The 15,054-nt window shown below is 36.4% G+C and overlaps 1 protein-coding gene across 1 annotated transcript in view; it reads left to right on the top strand.

Moving 5' to 3' along the window:
• Positions 1-15,054, top strand: part of LOC102757107 (inactive N-acetylated-alpha-linked acidic dipeptidase-like protein 2) — a gene marked incomplete at its 5' end in the record, with an annotated part of 304,189 nt that overhangs the window by 13,462 nt on the left and 275,673 nt on the right. Inside the window, one exon of the mRNA XM_015559693.1 lies at positions 20-139. Coding sequence (XP_015415179.1) covers positions 20-139 — 120 coding nt within the window. The remainder of the gene's footprint in view (positions 1-19; positions 140-15,054) is intronic.

Below are 15,054 nucleotides of genomic sequence, written 5' to 3'. Positions count from 1 at the left end.
TTTTTTCCTTCTCTTTCAGGCTGAAATCATTGATGTGAGTTATGGAAATGCAGATGATTTAAAAAGGATAAAAAATATGAGAAATATAACAAACCAGATTGCACTCCTGAAATTAGGAAAATTGCCACTACTTTATAAGGTTGGTCCAATGGTTATTTTTTGGTGGTGGGATGAATATACATATATTTTTTTTTGCTTTATTGCAGTTATATGCTTCTGTGAGTGTGAAGTGAGTGTGTTGCGTGTGTGTGTGTGTGTGTGTGTGTGTCTGTGTGTGTAAAAGAGGCAGAGAGTGTCACAACAAGATGGCTTTTCCAACACAGAACATTTTAAATTAACATTTTTAAGAAAAAGAGGTGGTTATCCTTATAACTTAATACAGAAGATACTGTAAGCCAAGCATTCGTGAGTTTGTGAGACCTTGATAAAATTGGCATACATTTCATAATGATACCTATCTGGAATACTAAAAATGAGAATAATGGTGTCCTCCTCTTATGACATATGTGAAACTTTTAATTTATTGACAAAACTGACTAATTACTATCGTCTTTATGTTAGACTAGCATCTGGCTGATTTATACTCCTTAGTGATTGGTTTTGTCAACTGTATAACTTCACAGTTACTGACTGTGCTAGGAATTTAATTGAATGGTAATCTGCTTAGGAAAAGCAGATTCTTGATTTACTTATTTAAATAGAAGTTTATTAACACTTATCCACTAGATGCATTTACATAATTAAAGCAGTTTGATCTAAGTATCATATAATGAGCCACCATCGTAGACAGCCACTATTGCTCATTTGTACTTAATTTTCTTTTACTATTAAAAATAATGGTCAGTATAGTTATATCACTGGAACTATCTGGTTCTGAAGATCTATTGGCTTTATCTTCATCCAACCCTAGATGAGCTGTGTTAATTGCCAGGTCTGAAAAAGTTTCAGAAATCTGTTGGCATACTCTGTAAGGAGACAGAGAACACCCTGAGCCTGTTGTTTATTATCTTCCAAGGACGCCCTTACACCTAAGTCAGTGTGTGATAATATATAACTGTCCAGAATTTTAAGATGGTCATGAAAATATAGTATACACTGCTATAAATTTTTACAGGATAACTTGTCAACATGTATTAAATGCTTTAAAATAATCACATTTTGATCCAGTAATTCCAGTTCAATCAATATATTCTAAAGGGGAATAAAACAGAGTTGATAAACACAATGATGACCAGTGATGTGACAGAATATCCAATTAAGTATTAAAATTTATGTTACATTTGTACAGCTGAATACTGTACAATAATTACAATGCAAAGAAGAATAATGATGTGGAAATTCTCATAAATCAAACAAATAAGTTATAAAGAGGACATTTACAATAATAATAATAATAATAATGTTATTCTTATTGTTAGTGCAATATTGTTAATAATATGAGTTGCATATTATTCTAAGGACGTTTTATGTGTTATCACATTAATCTTCACAGTAACTCTATTTTTGAGACAGAATGGTAACTAAGGCAGAAAAAGAATAAGTGACTAGCTCAAAGGTGAAGAGCTACCTACATGAATCAATAAAGATTTACATCCAGTCAGTGTCATTTCATATCCTGAATCTTTAATGTGTATGTATAGGTGTGTGTATGGTGTAGCTAGGGTAGACAGGTAAGTAGATATATGATTATAGATAGATAGATAGATAGATAGATAGATGATAGATAATGAAATAAAGGAAGAAAGAAGATGAAGATGCTAAATTGGAGTTTTTAACTGAGATTTTAATATATAAAAGAATAGACCTTTCAAAATGAGTTACCCAACACCAATATTTCAAACAAAACAGTTGAAAACATGTTAGGCAATTATTAAACCCCTTACTTTTATATGGGGTAGGAAAGGTTTGAAGACTTGGGGGAAAGGATTTTTTGAATATTAATTTTGGAGAAAATCCTTACAATAACAGTATTATGATGTAGGGACTATGGCTATTTTTAATTTATAGATGAGTATCATTAGTCAGTGGTGAAGAAAATAAAACAGAGTTCACTCCTTCTCCAATAACAGACCTGATCTGGTGGAGGGGTAAGAAGATGAATTTCAAGAATAGAATTTTGATCATGGTATCAGAACTAGGCATTCTAATTAGTTACTTATGACAATTGGCTCAAATTAGACTTTTTATTACCAACTAGTGGCTCAGTGCACGAAAATTCGTGCACTTGCGGGGGTCCCTCAGCCCAGCCTGCATCCTCTCGCAGTCTGGGACCCCTCGGGGGCAGTCTGGGAGCCTTGCTCATTACCACCCACCTGCTTGCTACTCCTTACTGCTCAGCTTGCTGCTCCTTAGTGCTGCCTCGTAGGCAGAAGAGGCTCCTGCCACCACCACTGTACTCGTCATGCTTCTGGCTTCTAGTTGAGCGTCACTACCCCTGTGGAAGTGCACTGACCACCAGGAGGAAGCTCCAGAATTGAGCGTCTGCCTCCTGGTGGTCAGTGCACATCATAGCAACCAGTCATCCTGCCGTTTGGTCAATTTGCATATTACCCTTTTATTGTATCAGGTAATCAGACGTTTTCCTCTAAGTGTTTAGGAAAGAATGTTCCTCTCTAGACGTGGATTAAAAGGACTTAAAAGGATGTGGGAAACAAAGTAACACTGTCCTGAGTACATTCCATGAAGTTTGTTTAACCTACCAGAGATAATGGCTAATATGGTGTCAATGGGCAGGGGCCAATTATATAAATTGGGTCCATGAAAATATGAATAATTTCTACTGCTTTATATTTTCCTGAAATTTTAAATGGTTGATAATAGTTTTGCATATAATATTTTGTAAAAAAATATTCAAAAATTAAAGTAAACATAAGGCATTTAAAATTTTGTTCTAACAACACTTATGGGCTAAATAGTCAAAATTCTTACCAGTAGCTAATGGGGTAAGGAAAAAAAATAAATTTCTTTTTATTTGTATTTGACTGATCCAGAGAATATTTTTCAAAAACCATGGCCATATCTATAAGGTAGTGAATTAGTGGTTTATCTAGACTAGGACACAGTTATTAAGAATCTGGTGTATTTTCCCCGATTATCGTCGTTACAGGCCTATAAATAGATTTAACAAAGAGTTCTGTGCAGAATCCCCCCTCCAGACAGAGAGCTTTGTCACAAACTTGGCATTATTTTCTAGGCAGAGGAATCAAGGCATCCTTTCTTTAGCCTTCCATTCTGTTTTCTGTGGCTTCTCCCAGAGATTTGGAAGAATCACTGATATCATAGCTATTAATACATATTCACAAAGTAAAGAGAAATAAAGCATGGATTAGACAAGTTAGTTTATACAGCATGATGACAGCCAAGCTTACTTCACCTGCTCATCAAATATATTCTGGGACTGAAATTTGAAAGTGAGGGAGTTCAGTAATACAGTTAGTTGAAAAGGCAGAGGACGGATTGACTTCTGTGTGAATCACAACTATGAATCATGATTCTAAATGAGCATCTGTACTGGGAACATGCAGCAAAATTAGTAAAGAGAACAGTTAATGTTATTTTAGTTGTACAGTAGTTTCTAAGTCATAGTTCAAAATTGAATTTGGTAGGGAATCTCTGAATCCGAGGCGAGAAGGGCAAAGGAGGAGCACAGTGGGATTTTAATGTCTCCCTAAAATAAGTAGAAAAATAGTTTACACCCAAGATGGAGGGGACCTCATTAGATCCCTTGTAACTACTGTGTACACACTAACTTAGTCTCCAGGAAGGAGGTTCATGAGAAAGTCTCCACATTGTGTAGCAGGGACTGTGAAAGGCACATGGCTTTTAGATACATGCTGCAAAGAAGAGCCAACCAAGTCTCCAGACTACCTTGGACTAGTCCCCTTATGCTTAAACCTTAGAGGGAAGGCTTTATTTTAACTTTGTATTTATAGCAGTTTATTTTATGGGACGGTGCTTTAATTCTGTAAGCTTTAAGACAGAATGTTCTCTTACATGTCATAATGGATTCAGGTAGGTTTCTCTCAGTGACAGTCTGAGACACGGTAAAACAGACTCTATAATCCTCATATATTCCCAAATTGCTGACTACCACTCTAGTATGGAATTTATTTCATAAAATGCAATAAAAGCATTTGGCTTTCTTCTTAAAGCCATTTTCACGTTCAAAAAAATCAATAATAACAAAAAATCACTGTGCACTCCATGACAGCTAGACATCAACTAAATCCCACTGAAATGTGAAGATTAGGCCATTGTCTGTGTCCACACTACTTATCAGCCCCCTATCTCATAGGAGTGGAATTTGTATGTATTGAAGTTACAGTGAATACATGTCTATGCCTTTGGGCATGGTGACATTACACACAAAAATCCACAAATGCTATTGCCATTTTTATAAATGAAATAACATAAACATCTTCCTAGTACTCACTGTTATATAGTAAGACATCAGTAAATATTAGCAGATTTTTGTATTCTTCTTAGATATATTTTATCCTTATAATTACAACATTAATCATCCAGGAACCCAAATATAGTTTTCTATTAATGAAACTGTTTTGCATACATTCATTAGATATTATTTATATTAAATATCTATTGCATATTATATGGGCAGTGTATAACTTACCTAACCTCCACTTAAATCCATAGCATGCTTATATAGGTAGGAATTTTGAAAGAGCATAGAGGAAAATGAGAGGTAGGAAACAACTGTTAGGCTTTTATACTTCTAAATAGATTGTTTCTCACAAATTAGGAATAAATGCTACTACTTAAAGAAAATAAATACCACACACTTTGAGTATACCTACATAATAATATAATTTAATAACATTTACTGACCATTGGAATGTTATGAAGTCATAACAAGTGACATCATCTATTAAAAGGTTGAGTTTTACATATACATAGTCAGCATAAGTAATCCCCATATATTCATGCAATTTTGGCCCCCCAAAATGCTGCAAGGCGCTTTGTTTTTTCTTACTAAAGTTTATAGTATAAGTTAAGAAAGACAAAAAAGAAAGAGACAGAAGATAGAGCATGAGAGAAAAGGAGGAATAGAGGGAAGTAAAGAAGTATTTCAGTCAAGGGTTTGGATTATTTCAGGTGTGATATGGTGTTGAAATTTTAGTTTAAAATTTTCTTACATTTGAATTTAGAATATGCTATCTTAAAGCTAACTGTGAAATTTTGCATGATTCCTTTCACATCTGCACTAATATTATGTAGAGTGATGAATGTTAAAAAATAAATTAAAATAAAGAAGTCTTAGCTCTATATTAACACATTTTAAAAAGAATTCACTTGATGTCTAATTATTAGTCACTAGCTATACGGCTCTAAGTTCTCTTTCTACTTTTCCATTCAGTGTCTTATGATAAAAATAGATTAATTATTATTATCTTGTTCAGGAGCACATTGACAAGGAGTCCTAAGCAGCAGCTTGTACTTTAGCAATCTGTTGTGGCTATAAAATATGTGGAGACAAGTTAAATTACTTCTGGAAAGAAACATCACTAAAAATTAATACTTGAAGAAAAATACCTCTCCCTACAATTTACGTAATTAAAATTGCAGCTACCCTATATATTGTATCTGGTTTAAAATTCAATAGATTACTAAAATTTTTATAGCAAATTAATCTTTAATAAGCTATAAAATCTTATTATAGCTAAATAAGCTTAAAATAGTTTCACTTGAATTTTGACAATAATATACACTCATCAAAGTATTAACTATTTTATAAAAAGCCTGTGGTCATCACACCATCATGCCATAATGACCGGTCAGTGGGTGGGCGGGGGCTTGACTGGAGGATTTGACCAGAGGTGCGGGTGGGATTTTGGGTCCTGCCTCCTGGTGGCAGAGGTGTCTGTGGGACTCTTTCTGGATCTCGCCTCCTGTGGTGGTGGCGGGGGCAGCCTTGAGACTCTTTCTGAGTCCCACCTCCTGCGGAGGCAGCAGCAGCAGCTGCGGGAAGTCCCGCCGAGCCACGGGACTCTGGGTCCTGGGTCACACGCGATTTTGCGTGCTGGACCCCTAGTTATACTAATAATTATTAACATACAAGTTAATCTATTCTCATAAATAGTCATTAAATTTCTTTTTAACTGAAAACATATGTTTATTCTTTTATGCAAAAGAAATTAAAAAGATTTTATAGTCTGTTATATAGTTCCAAATAAAGATTTCATATTTTTAGTAATATGTCACTTGAACAAAAAAGCTTTCTATTACAGGTAAAAAAAAAGTTACTTTTATTTATTAGATTTACATTTCCAAATTTTATTAAATCTTTACCTTAATTTTGTATATTTTCTCTTGCATTGCATTTTAAATTACACCTAAAAATTTCATTTAAATATAACCTATTTCTTTATTTTATTTTTTTAAATATATTTTATTGATTTTTTACAGAGAGGAAGGGAGAGTGATAGAGAGTTAGAAACATCAATGAGCGAGAAAAATTGATCAGCTACCTCCTGCACACCCCCTATTGGGGATGTACTTGCAGCCAAGGTACATGCCATTGACCAGAATCGAACCTGGGACCCTTCAGTCCACAGGCCGACGCTCTATCCACTGAGCAAAACCAGTTAGGGCTATAACATATTTCTTTAATAATGAATATATAATTTGAACATTACAGTTATCTAATCTCTAAATTTTAAAACTCTAACAACAAGAATAACTGCAATCATTATTGGAATAATTCTATATTTTAAATCAATTTTCTATTGGAAAATTTAAAAAGATTAAAGAGTATAATTCCAGAAATATACACAGTATAATAGAAGACTTAAATTTTAACTATTATTCACAAGGAATAACTACAGCAGATTATTCAAAGAAAATCATGTTTATTCTTTAATTTTCAGTTATAATTTTCTTTTTATGTTAATCTAAATCTAGTAGGTTGCAGGCCGACGCGGCCCTGCCTATTAGTAAAGAATACTAATTCAAACATGATTGTTTTTCATAAGTACTTTGATTACCTATAGAAAACTTTTTGTAATTCTCATACAAAGGCAATTTCAAGCAATCTCAGGATAAATGTTACCCTATCTAATAAAGACAGAATATGCAAATTGACCATCACTTCACAACAAAGATGGTGGCGCCCACAGCCAATAAGGAGGAAATATGCAAATATGCGACAAAGATGTCAGAAGCCGGCCCAGAGTGAAGGTGGGAGGCGGCTCCTGGCCCCAGGGTGAAGGCAGGAGTTGGTACCTGGCCCCGGAGCAAAGGCCTGGGTCCTGGGTGCTGGAGGGAAACTGGTGCCGGCAGTCAGGGGAAGAAAGGCCTATTCTTGCATGAATCTTCATGCATCAGGCCTCTAGTCTACATATATATATAAAAGGCTAATATTCAAAGTGTCCCCTCAGGACTTCGAACAGACCGGGAATTTGCTTGCTATGACATGCGCTGACCGCCAGGGGGTGGCATGAAATGAAGGACAGCACCTGCCAGCAGCCAGCAGCCAGGGAACAAAGACCCTGGCTGACAGCTGGAAGCTGGAGTGCAGCTGGGGAAGGAAGGGCCCAGCTGGCAGCCAAAAGGCCCCAATAGGCCTAGGGACCCTACCTGTGCACGGATTTTGTGCACCAGGCCTTTAGTCATATATAAAATGAGTTATTGAATAAAATTCAGGAGGAGCCCTTATAGTTCTAGCATGCCTTGCTTACTTGCCATTGTTCCAATGCATGCCTGTCTAATATACTTGTTGGCCTTTAAATAACAGCATATCTGTAATTAAGCAATAGTATAACTTGGTGATAGTATTATGGCTGCTGAGACATCTGTGATATAATATAAAATTTATTTTTGATTCTGTTAAGAAAAGGACAATTTTAACATTTTATTAGAACTGGTAAATAAAAAAAAGTGATATTTAGCAGAGTAAATGAAATTGACCTGTCTTCCAAATTACTATTAAATTGCAGATAGTCAAGTGTTGTTCTATCCACTCCAGATCCTTTCTTCTGAGAAATGTTATGTGACTGCCATAGGGAGCTATCTGAACTTTTCACACATGTGTGCAATGCCTTGTTTAAATTTTTGTTTTGTTAAATTTATAATACACGGTGGAGCAGCAGGAGGTTTATAGTTGTGAGTATGAGAAACACAGTTTATTATTGTATTATTAATTATTAAATATTCTATTATTTTTCATATGAACAACTGTAAACCTATTTCCCCCACACACACACCCTGTATTAAACACTATGATACAAATCAGCCCACATTGGCTTCCTGTGGTATGATATGTGCTGACATATTCTGCTTCAATATTTGTAGTAATTGCTTTCAGCATGTTTTGAAAACAACAGTCTATTTTGAAGTAAAACGGAGATAACTTGGTAATTTCAGGGTATGATTCTGAGTGGACCAAATGATTTATTGATAGGCTCACTAATGAAATAACTTAATTTATAATATTTTCAAAAATCGTCTGCAATATTGTGGATTCTTTATTGTTTGTCAGTTGTAGACAACAAAACTAAATGACAGTGTTTTACTGTGTAATTAGAATCAAATAGGTCTGAAAAACATGGCAGAGCAACCTAAAGTGAAACATGGCTATACATGGCATATTTCATATGATGATTTGCAAAACATATAAGAATGTTTTCCTTGGGATTAAAAAAATTCCTAGTATGACTTAGTAAATATGTGTTTTTTTTTCCTTCTTTTTTGCCTGGCTTTATAATCCGTGTGCTTTGATTACAAAACAGGCAGATACAATTTATTTTCAAAATAAGTTATAATACAGATCAGGTAACTGATAAACCAGGAAACGATTTTGTTTTGCAATTAATTTGAGCTTCTTTAAAATTCTGATTGATTAGAAAGTACAGTTCTAAAGTCATTTGCCCTAAAACTGGGAAATGCATGCATGCAGATGATACTTCACAAGTTGCGTGTGAGACCATGTTTGGTGATTTGAGAGGTGCTGGCAATAGTCTCTCTAGCTTAAATTGTTTTTATTAAATATTGGAAATTAAAAATTTGCTACTTTATGTATTCAGTGGGAAATTGTTAAAATGTCACTGTGTTATCTGTGGGAGTTGAGTTATTGCTTTATGTCGAGGGAATGGATATCCTGAGGCCACCACGAGAAAAAGGAGTTTCATGGAAAGCTTTATTGATGGTGTGAAATTAAGGGGGTTCCCCTCCGTGGATCCATTTCTGTCCCTCTCGCCATGGGAAAAGCCCAATCTTGTCTCCAGTAGGGCCAGAATAAAGGCCACTGTCCATAGTTTTTGCTCCGTATCAAAGTACAGTCCACGCCAGCTCCCTACATGTGAAGTCTGCACAGCCATGGCCTACATGGCTATGGAGTGAGAACTCGGGTACTATACATACTACAATTCATAAATATTTTATTGAAAGGTAATTGATAAGATAATAACAATTTAGTGTCTTTAACAGGAAAATCAATGGGCTGCAATGCTACTGAAAAGCAGATACTTTATGAATAGTTTACTTAAGTTGGCAAGTTGCGGAGCTGACAACATTTACTCTTACCTCACATCCCATGGCTCAAGTATAGAATCCGATCAGTTATATAGGGTTTGAATCCCAGCTCAACCACTTAATCACTAGGAGTCAGTCATCAAGCCTTTTAACCTCTGTAAGACTTACTTTTCTTCCTTGTAAAACTAGTATGATAGTGTTGTTTTGATATCATCTCATTTTTCATAAATGCTCAGTAAGTGTTCATTATTACTATTGTGTTATAACGATGATAAAGGAGCTTTTTTATTATCTGAAACACTGTAATTTACTTTCAGATACATTATTTCATATAAACACTCATAATCCTCACAAAACCACTGTGATGTAGGGATGGTCACTGATCTACAGTGAGTAGCTAAGTCTCTGAGATTAACAACTGAACAAATAGTTTTTTTCAGGTTACTCTCAAATGATTTAGAATGAAAAACCTACCCATGGAAGATAAAGCAAATGTGGAAGAAAAATAACATCTGGAGAAGCCAGGTGATTAGCATATGAGTGTTAATCATACTGTAATTTCAATTCTATTGACATCTTAAAAAAAAATTCAGTGCCTCAGTGCTTGAGTGTCAACCCAAGAATCAAGAGATCACGGTTCAATTTCTGGTCAGGGCACATGCCAGGTTTGGGGGCTCAGTCTTGGGTGGGGGTGTGCAGGATGTAGGCAATCAATGATATTTTCTCCTCATTGATGTTCCTATCTCTCCCTCTCCCTTCCACTCTGAAATCAATAAAAAACATATTTTAAAAAAATGAATAAAATAAAACATTTCAAAATAAAATAAGTGTCTGTGGTGGAGGTGGAGAGGGGAGGAGAGTGAGGGTGGACTTATCAGGATTCTCAACAGGTGCCTGAAAATGCTTCTCAATATAATGTAGTCTGTCCTCCCTCCCATGGGAGCTGTTTGAGTGGTTACAAGACATGCATTCCATTTGAGCAAGATTTTCCATTCAGGGGGGTCTTTCAGTAAGCTTCTGCCCTTAGTCAATTGAGCATACTAATCAGAAGATTCAGACTTACAAACTTAGCTGTCTAAATCTGACTTGATTTAAGGGGTAAAAAAATATTACATGTTATTTTCCATGCAAAGTATTTTTTAAAAAAATCAACCAGTGTGTTTGATACGGTCATGAGGGTTACATTCATGCACATTGACTGAATTTTGATATTTTTATCAGGTTATTGACTGTCAGGAAATCATAGCCTTAGGCGCCTAAGAAAAGAAAGAAAGGTAAACCTGAGTTGGTGTTCAATTTGTTTCGGACCAGAGTACCTGGTGAAATCGTAGGGCGCTTGCCTGTCTGAGCTCATTTGTTATGAGAGATGCTTTCTCATTAACTTCTTCGGGAGAGTGTTGCCATTAAATCTGATCTTGAATGAGAAGAACTTGTAACTTGAAAATGTTTATGAATATTTCATAAGCATCGTCTTAGGGTGCATGCTTGTATGTGATAGCCTGGCAAAGGTTGACAGATAGGTGGAATACTGTAATGAGTTGATGGATGCATATGGAATGTCTAATGGAAAAGTGAGAAGTGCCCGCTGGGCTGCTGTGAACATCTTCCGGTGTTGAAAAGATTTTTGTTGGCTGTTAGCAAAATCCTCACAGCAATGATAGTTTCTAATTAATGGGTTGAAAATGACCCATTTATTTTATTGCACTAACTAGGTCTATTCGAAATGTATCTAGAGGAAGCATCAGTGATTTTTTTTTAAATAAAACACTGTAAAAATACATATCTGAGAGAAGTAGAGCTTAATGAGTAGGAGCATACATTTTTTTTTCCAGGTGGGGATCCTACTTAATTATATTCCCTTGCTGCTTTGATGTCTCAGAATCCCAAAGAAATTTCACAGTTACAGGGGAATATGAATAGTTTGGCCCAAAAGCAGCAAAACCAGGAGATATCAGGACACTATCATTAAAAACAAACAAGCAAAAACTCAGTGGGTTAATCTTTGCAAGAGAAAGATATGCAAAAGTGGAAAAATAGCATCTTTAGTGGAATATCAGGTTCAGTTTGATTTGCATTAATTTAAAATGGGTAGAGGAAATTGAGGAATATAATTAGCAGCATTTAGTGGATCAGGAAAATGTGGGGAGTCATTTAATTGGGAGTTACTTAATCTGAACAAAAGAAGGCTCAAGAGGAGAAAATTTAAAACAATTTTTAAGCACATGAAAGAGTTTGCATGTGTCATAAAATGAGGATCTGTTCCAGTCTTTCAGAGGTTAAAGATCTAAAACTTGGGCTTCAATTGTAGCAAAATACGTTTATGTTACACATAAATCATTCTTCAAAATAAAGCTCATTAAATACTAGGAAAGGCTTCCAAAGACGGTTGTCCCAGTTGGCTTCTAGAACTTTTAGAATACTTAATGTTTTATATAATGCTTGTGATATGTATATATATGCATTTGAATAATTAAAAAGATATCAATCTTAGACATTTCACTCAAGGTATGGAGCTATGTTTGATATATGTTGTTACACAAGCTATCTACCTTTCTCTTTAGACCCCGTTAAAAAAAAAACAAAAACAAAAACAAAAAAAACCCATAAGAACAAAACATAAGAAGGCCCAATGTCATTACACATTAGTAATGTGGTGTGCTTTTTTTATTTCCATTTAAAAGACTAAGAAATGTGTCCTTTCTGAAAACAGAGAACTTGGCATTTATGAGCTCATTTCATTCTAGTAAGAGATGGTAAGTTGTTGGACCTTTTAATTCAATCTATGGCAAATTCTATACTTTTTAAAAAAGTCTATTCCAGGTTCACATGTGTCTTTATTAAAAAGAAAAATCAGCCCTGACTGTTTTTGCTCAGTGGATAGAGCATCGGCCTGCAGACTGAGGGGTCCCAGGTTTGATTCCGGTCAAGGGCATTGTTGTGGGCACATACCCAGTGGGGGGGGGTGTGTGCAGGAGGCAGCTGATTGATGTTTCTCTCTCATCAATGTTTCTAACTCTCTATCCCTCTATCTTCCTCTTTGTAAAAATCAATAAAATATATTAAATAAAAGAAAAAAGAAAAATCAAAGGCCATTTTTGTGTACTTTATTAAGAAAATTAGTTAACATATTTCATTTAAATTTTGTTTAGTGTACATAGAGGATTTTGAGAGTGGATGAATTCTTTCCATTTGCAAAATTGACCAGTGTCTATGCTAATCTGGCTAATAAAATCCTGACGTGTTTGGACTCTGTTGGTATGGAAATAATGCTGCCACAGCTCACTGCTATAATCTTAGCACGGTCTGCAAAGACTATTTTAATGAGGACCAGACTTAGATTTTTTTCTTGTTTTTGTGAAGTCATTTACAATTTTAGTAGAGTCAAAATTGGTTATGTTTCATTCTATAATAATAATAATAATAATAATAATAATAATGTTTTTTTTGATAATTTCATGATTCTGATTGCCTGAAAAGGAAGTGGCCTAAGAATGCACTCCTGTGCAGATTCCCAGAATAGGCTCTAAAAGGGAGAGAGGATTAAAGCCAGACACCATGGCCTTGTCCGTCTTATGTTTACTATAGGATATGTGCACCCGAGTCATTTGAAATTAGCTACCTAAGCTTTATGTTACTCCAGTTTCAAGTAATCTTATGACAGAGCTAAGATTAATTAGCTTATTGAATATGATTATCGTAGACCATGATTTCTGTTAATAACCATGTTTATCTCTATAATGTCAAATTTGCTTCTAGCAATTTACTTGATCACATAAATGTATGATGCATTGAACCTGCTGCACTTGACATCAGATACATATTGAGGGTTAAGAGGCTTACTTCTGTTATATCATCCCAGGTATTATCCTCTCTATTCCACAAAACAGTTTAAAGTATTCATTTTTAAATGTAGAGAATGTATCTGGGAAAACTCAAAAATCATGTTAACATGCATTCCATTTCTCATATCAAATGGTATTATTTCATCTGTAATTCTAGGTCCATAAAAACCTAATGCTATAAATTACTTCATCAGTTCTCTTTGGTTATTTATCTGATTTAAGGTAAGAAACTGGTATTTTACTTTTAAGTATCTATAATAATAAAGGGTGATAATGCTAATTAGACTGGACATCTTCCAGACGTTATTCCGGACGGCCTTTTGGACAAAGCCATGGTGGTGGGGGCCGAGGCAGTCAGGGGCAATCAATCCAGCAGGGGAGGGCAGTTTGGGGGCAATCAGGCCAGCAGGCAGAGGAGGTTAGAAGCGATCAGGTCAGCAGGCCTGTGGTCCCTCTCCCCATCCCTCCCCCTGGCCAGCAGGCCCCAATTGGCCCACTGCCCACCCATCACGGTGGTGGCGCAGCAGTGAAGGGGGGAGGTGGGGAACTGTGCGGTAGTGGGGCACCAAAGGTGGCTTTGGCATCTGGCGTCCATTTCTTTTGCACCCCACCAGCGACCTTCACCTCCTCTCCCAACCCCGCCAGGGCCTTCGGGCCCTGGGCTGAGATGGGGAACCAGGGGTAGGTGGCGGCAGACGTGGCCCCTTTCCCAAGGGGGCCGAGGGACTGGCAGCCAACCCCCCCCCCCCCCCCCCCCGCGCCCCATCCCTCCCCCTGGCTGGCAGGTCCCTATTGGCCTGCCACCCGCCCGCTGCAGTGGCAGTGCAGCAGCGAGGGAAGGAGGAGGGGGGGAGTCGGGGAACCACATCTGCATCCAATGTCCATTCCTTCTGTACCCAGCCTGGTGACCAGTGGCCAGGCCAAGGTACCCCATCTGTGCACAAATTCATGCACTGGACCTCTAATATTTTTATAATAAGATTACAAAGTGTGAGAAATGTAAATATAGTCATGGTAATATAGCAATAATTTAACAATAATAATGTGCAAATAACTTATGCATAAGAATAAGAAAAGAAACAATATTTGATTTACATTTTGTATTGCCCCTATAGAGTAGGCATTTTTTAAAAGGTCTACCTCTAAACATTTACTCTAGTTAAAAGCATGGCTTATGTAATTTAATATCAGATTCCAATAATGATTTTATTATATTTTTCATTTTAATTGCAAAATATTAGGCTTCACATTGTTTACATTTTGCTTGTAAGTTCATGAATATGGAAGAACATGAATGCTTATTGGATTGCAACATATGTGTTTGATAGGATGCTGCAGTCATTGTGTTTGTGTTATCTTAGAATTTATCTCCACACTTTGTCTATAGACATGAAAAATTCACTGTTATTATTCACCAAGTTTTACTTTGATAACATATTTGCAAGTAAGCAAATATCTTTGTATAAGTATTTTATTTTAAAGTAGTCAATTATAATATAAACTAGGGGCCCGGTGCACAAAATTCGTGCACTGGGTGTGTGTGGGGGGGGGAGTGTCCCTCAGCCCAGCCTGCCCCCTCTCACATACTGGGAGCCCTCAGGCGTTGACCCCCATCACCCTCCAATTGCAGGATCGGCCCCCTGCCCAAGCCCGATGCCTGGGCCAGAGGCGTAGACCCCCATCACCCTCCGATCACCTGATCGGCCCCTTGCCCAGGCCTGACGCC

Source organism: Myotis davidii, unplaced genomic scaffold (genome assembly GCF_000327345.1).
Source record: "Myotis davidii unplaced genomic scaffold, ASM32734v1 scaffold573, whole genome shotgun sequence".
NCBI lineage: Eukaryota > Metazoa > Chordata > Mammalia > Chiroptera > Vespertilionidae > Myotis > Myotis davidii.
The sequence above is the reverse complement of the archived record's forward strand: the minus strand, read 5'-3'. Positions and strand labels throughout refer to the sequence as shown.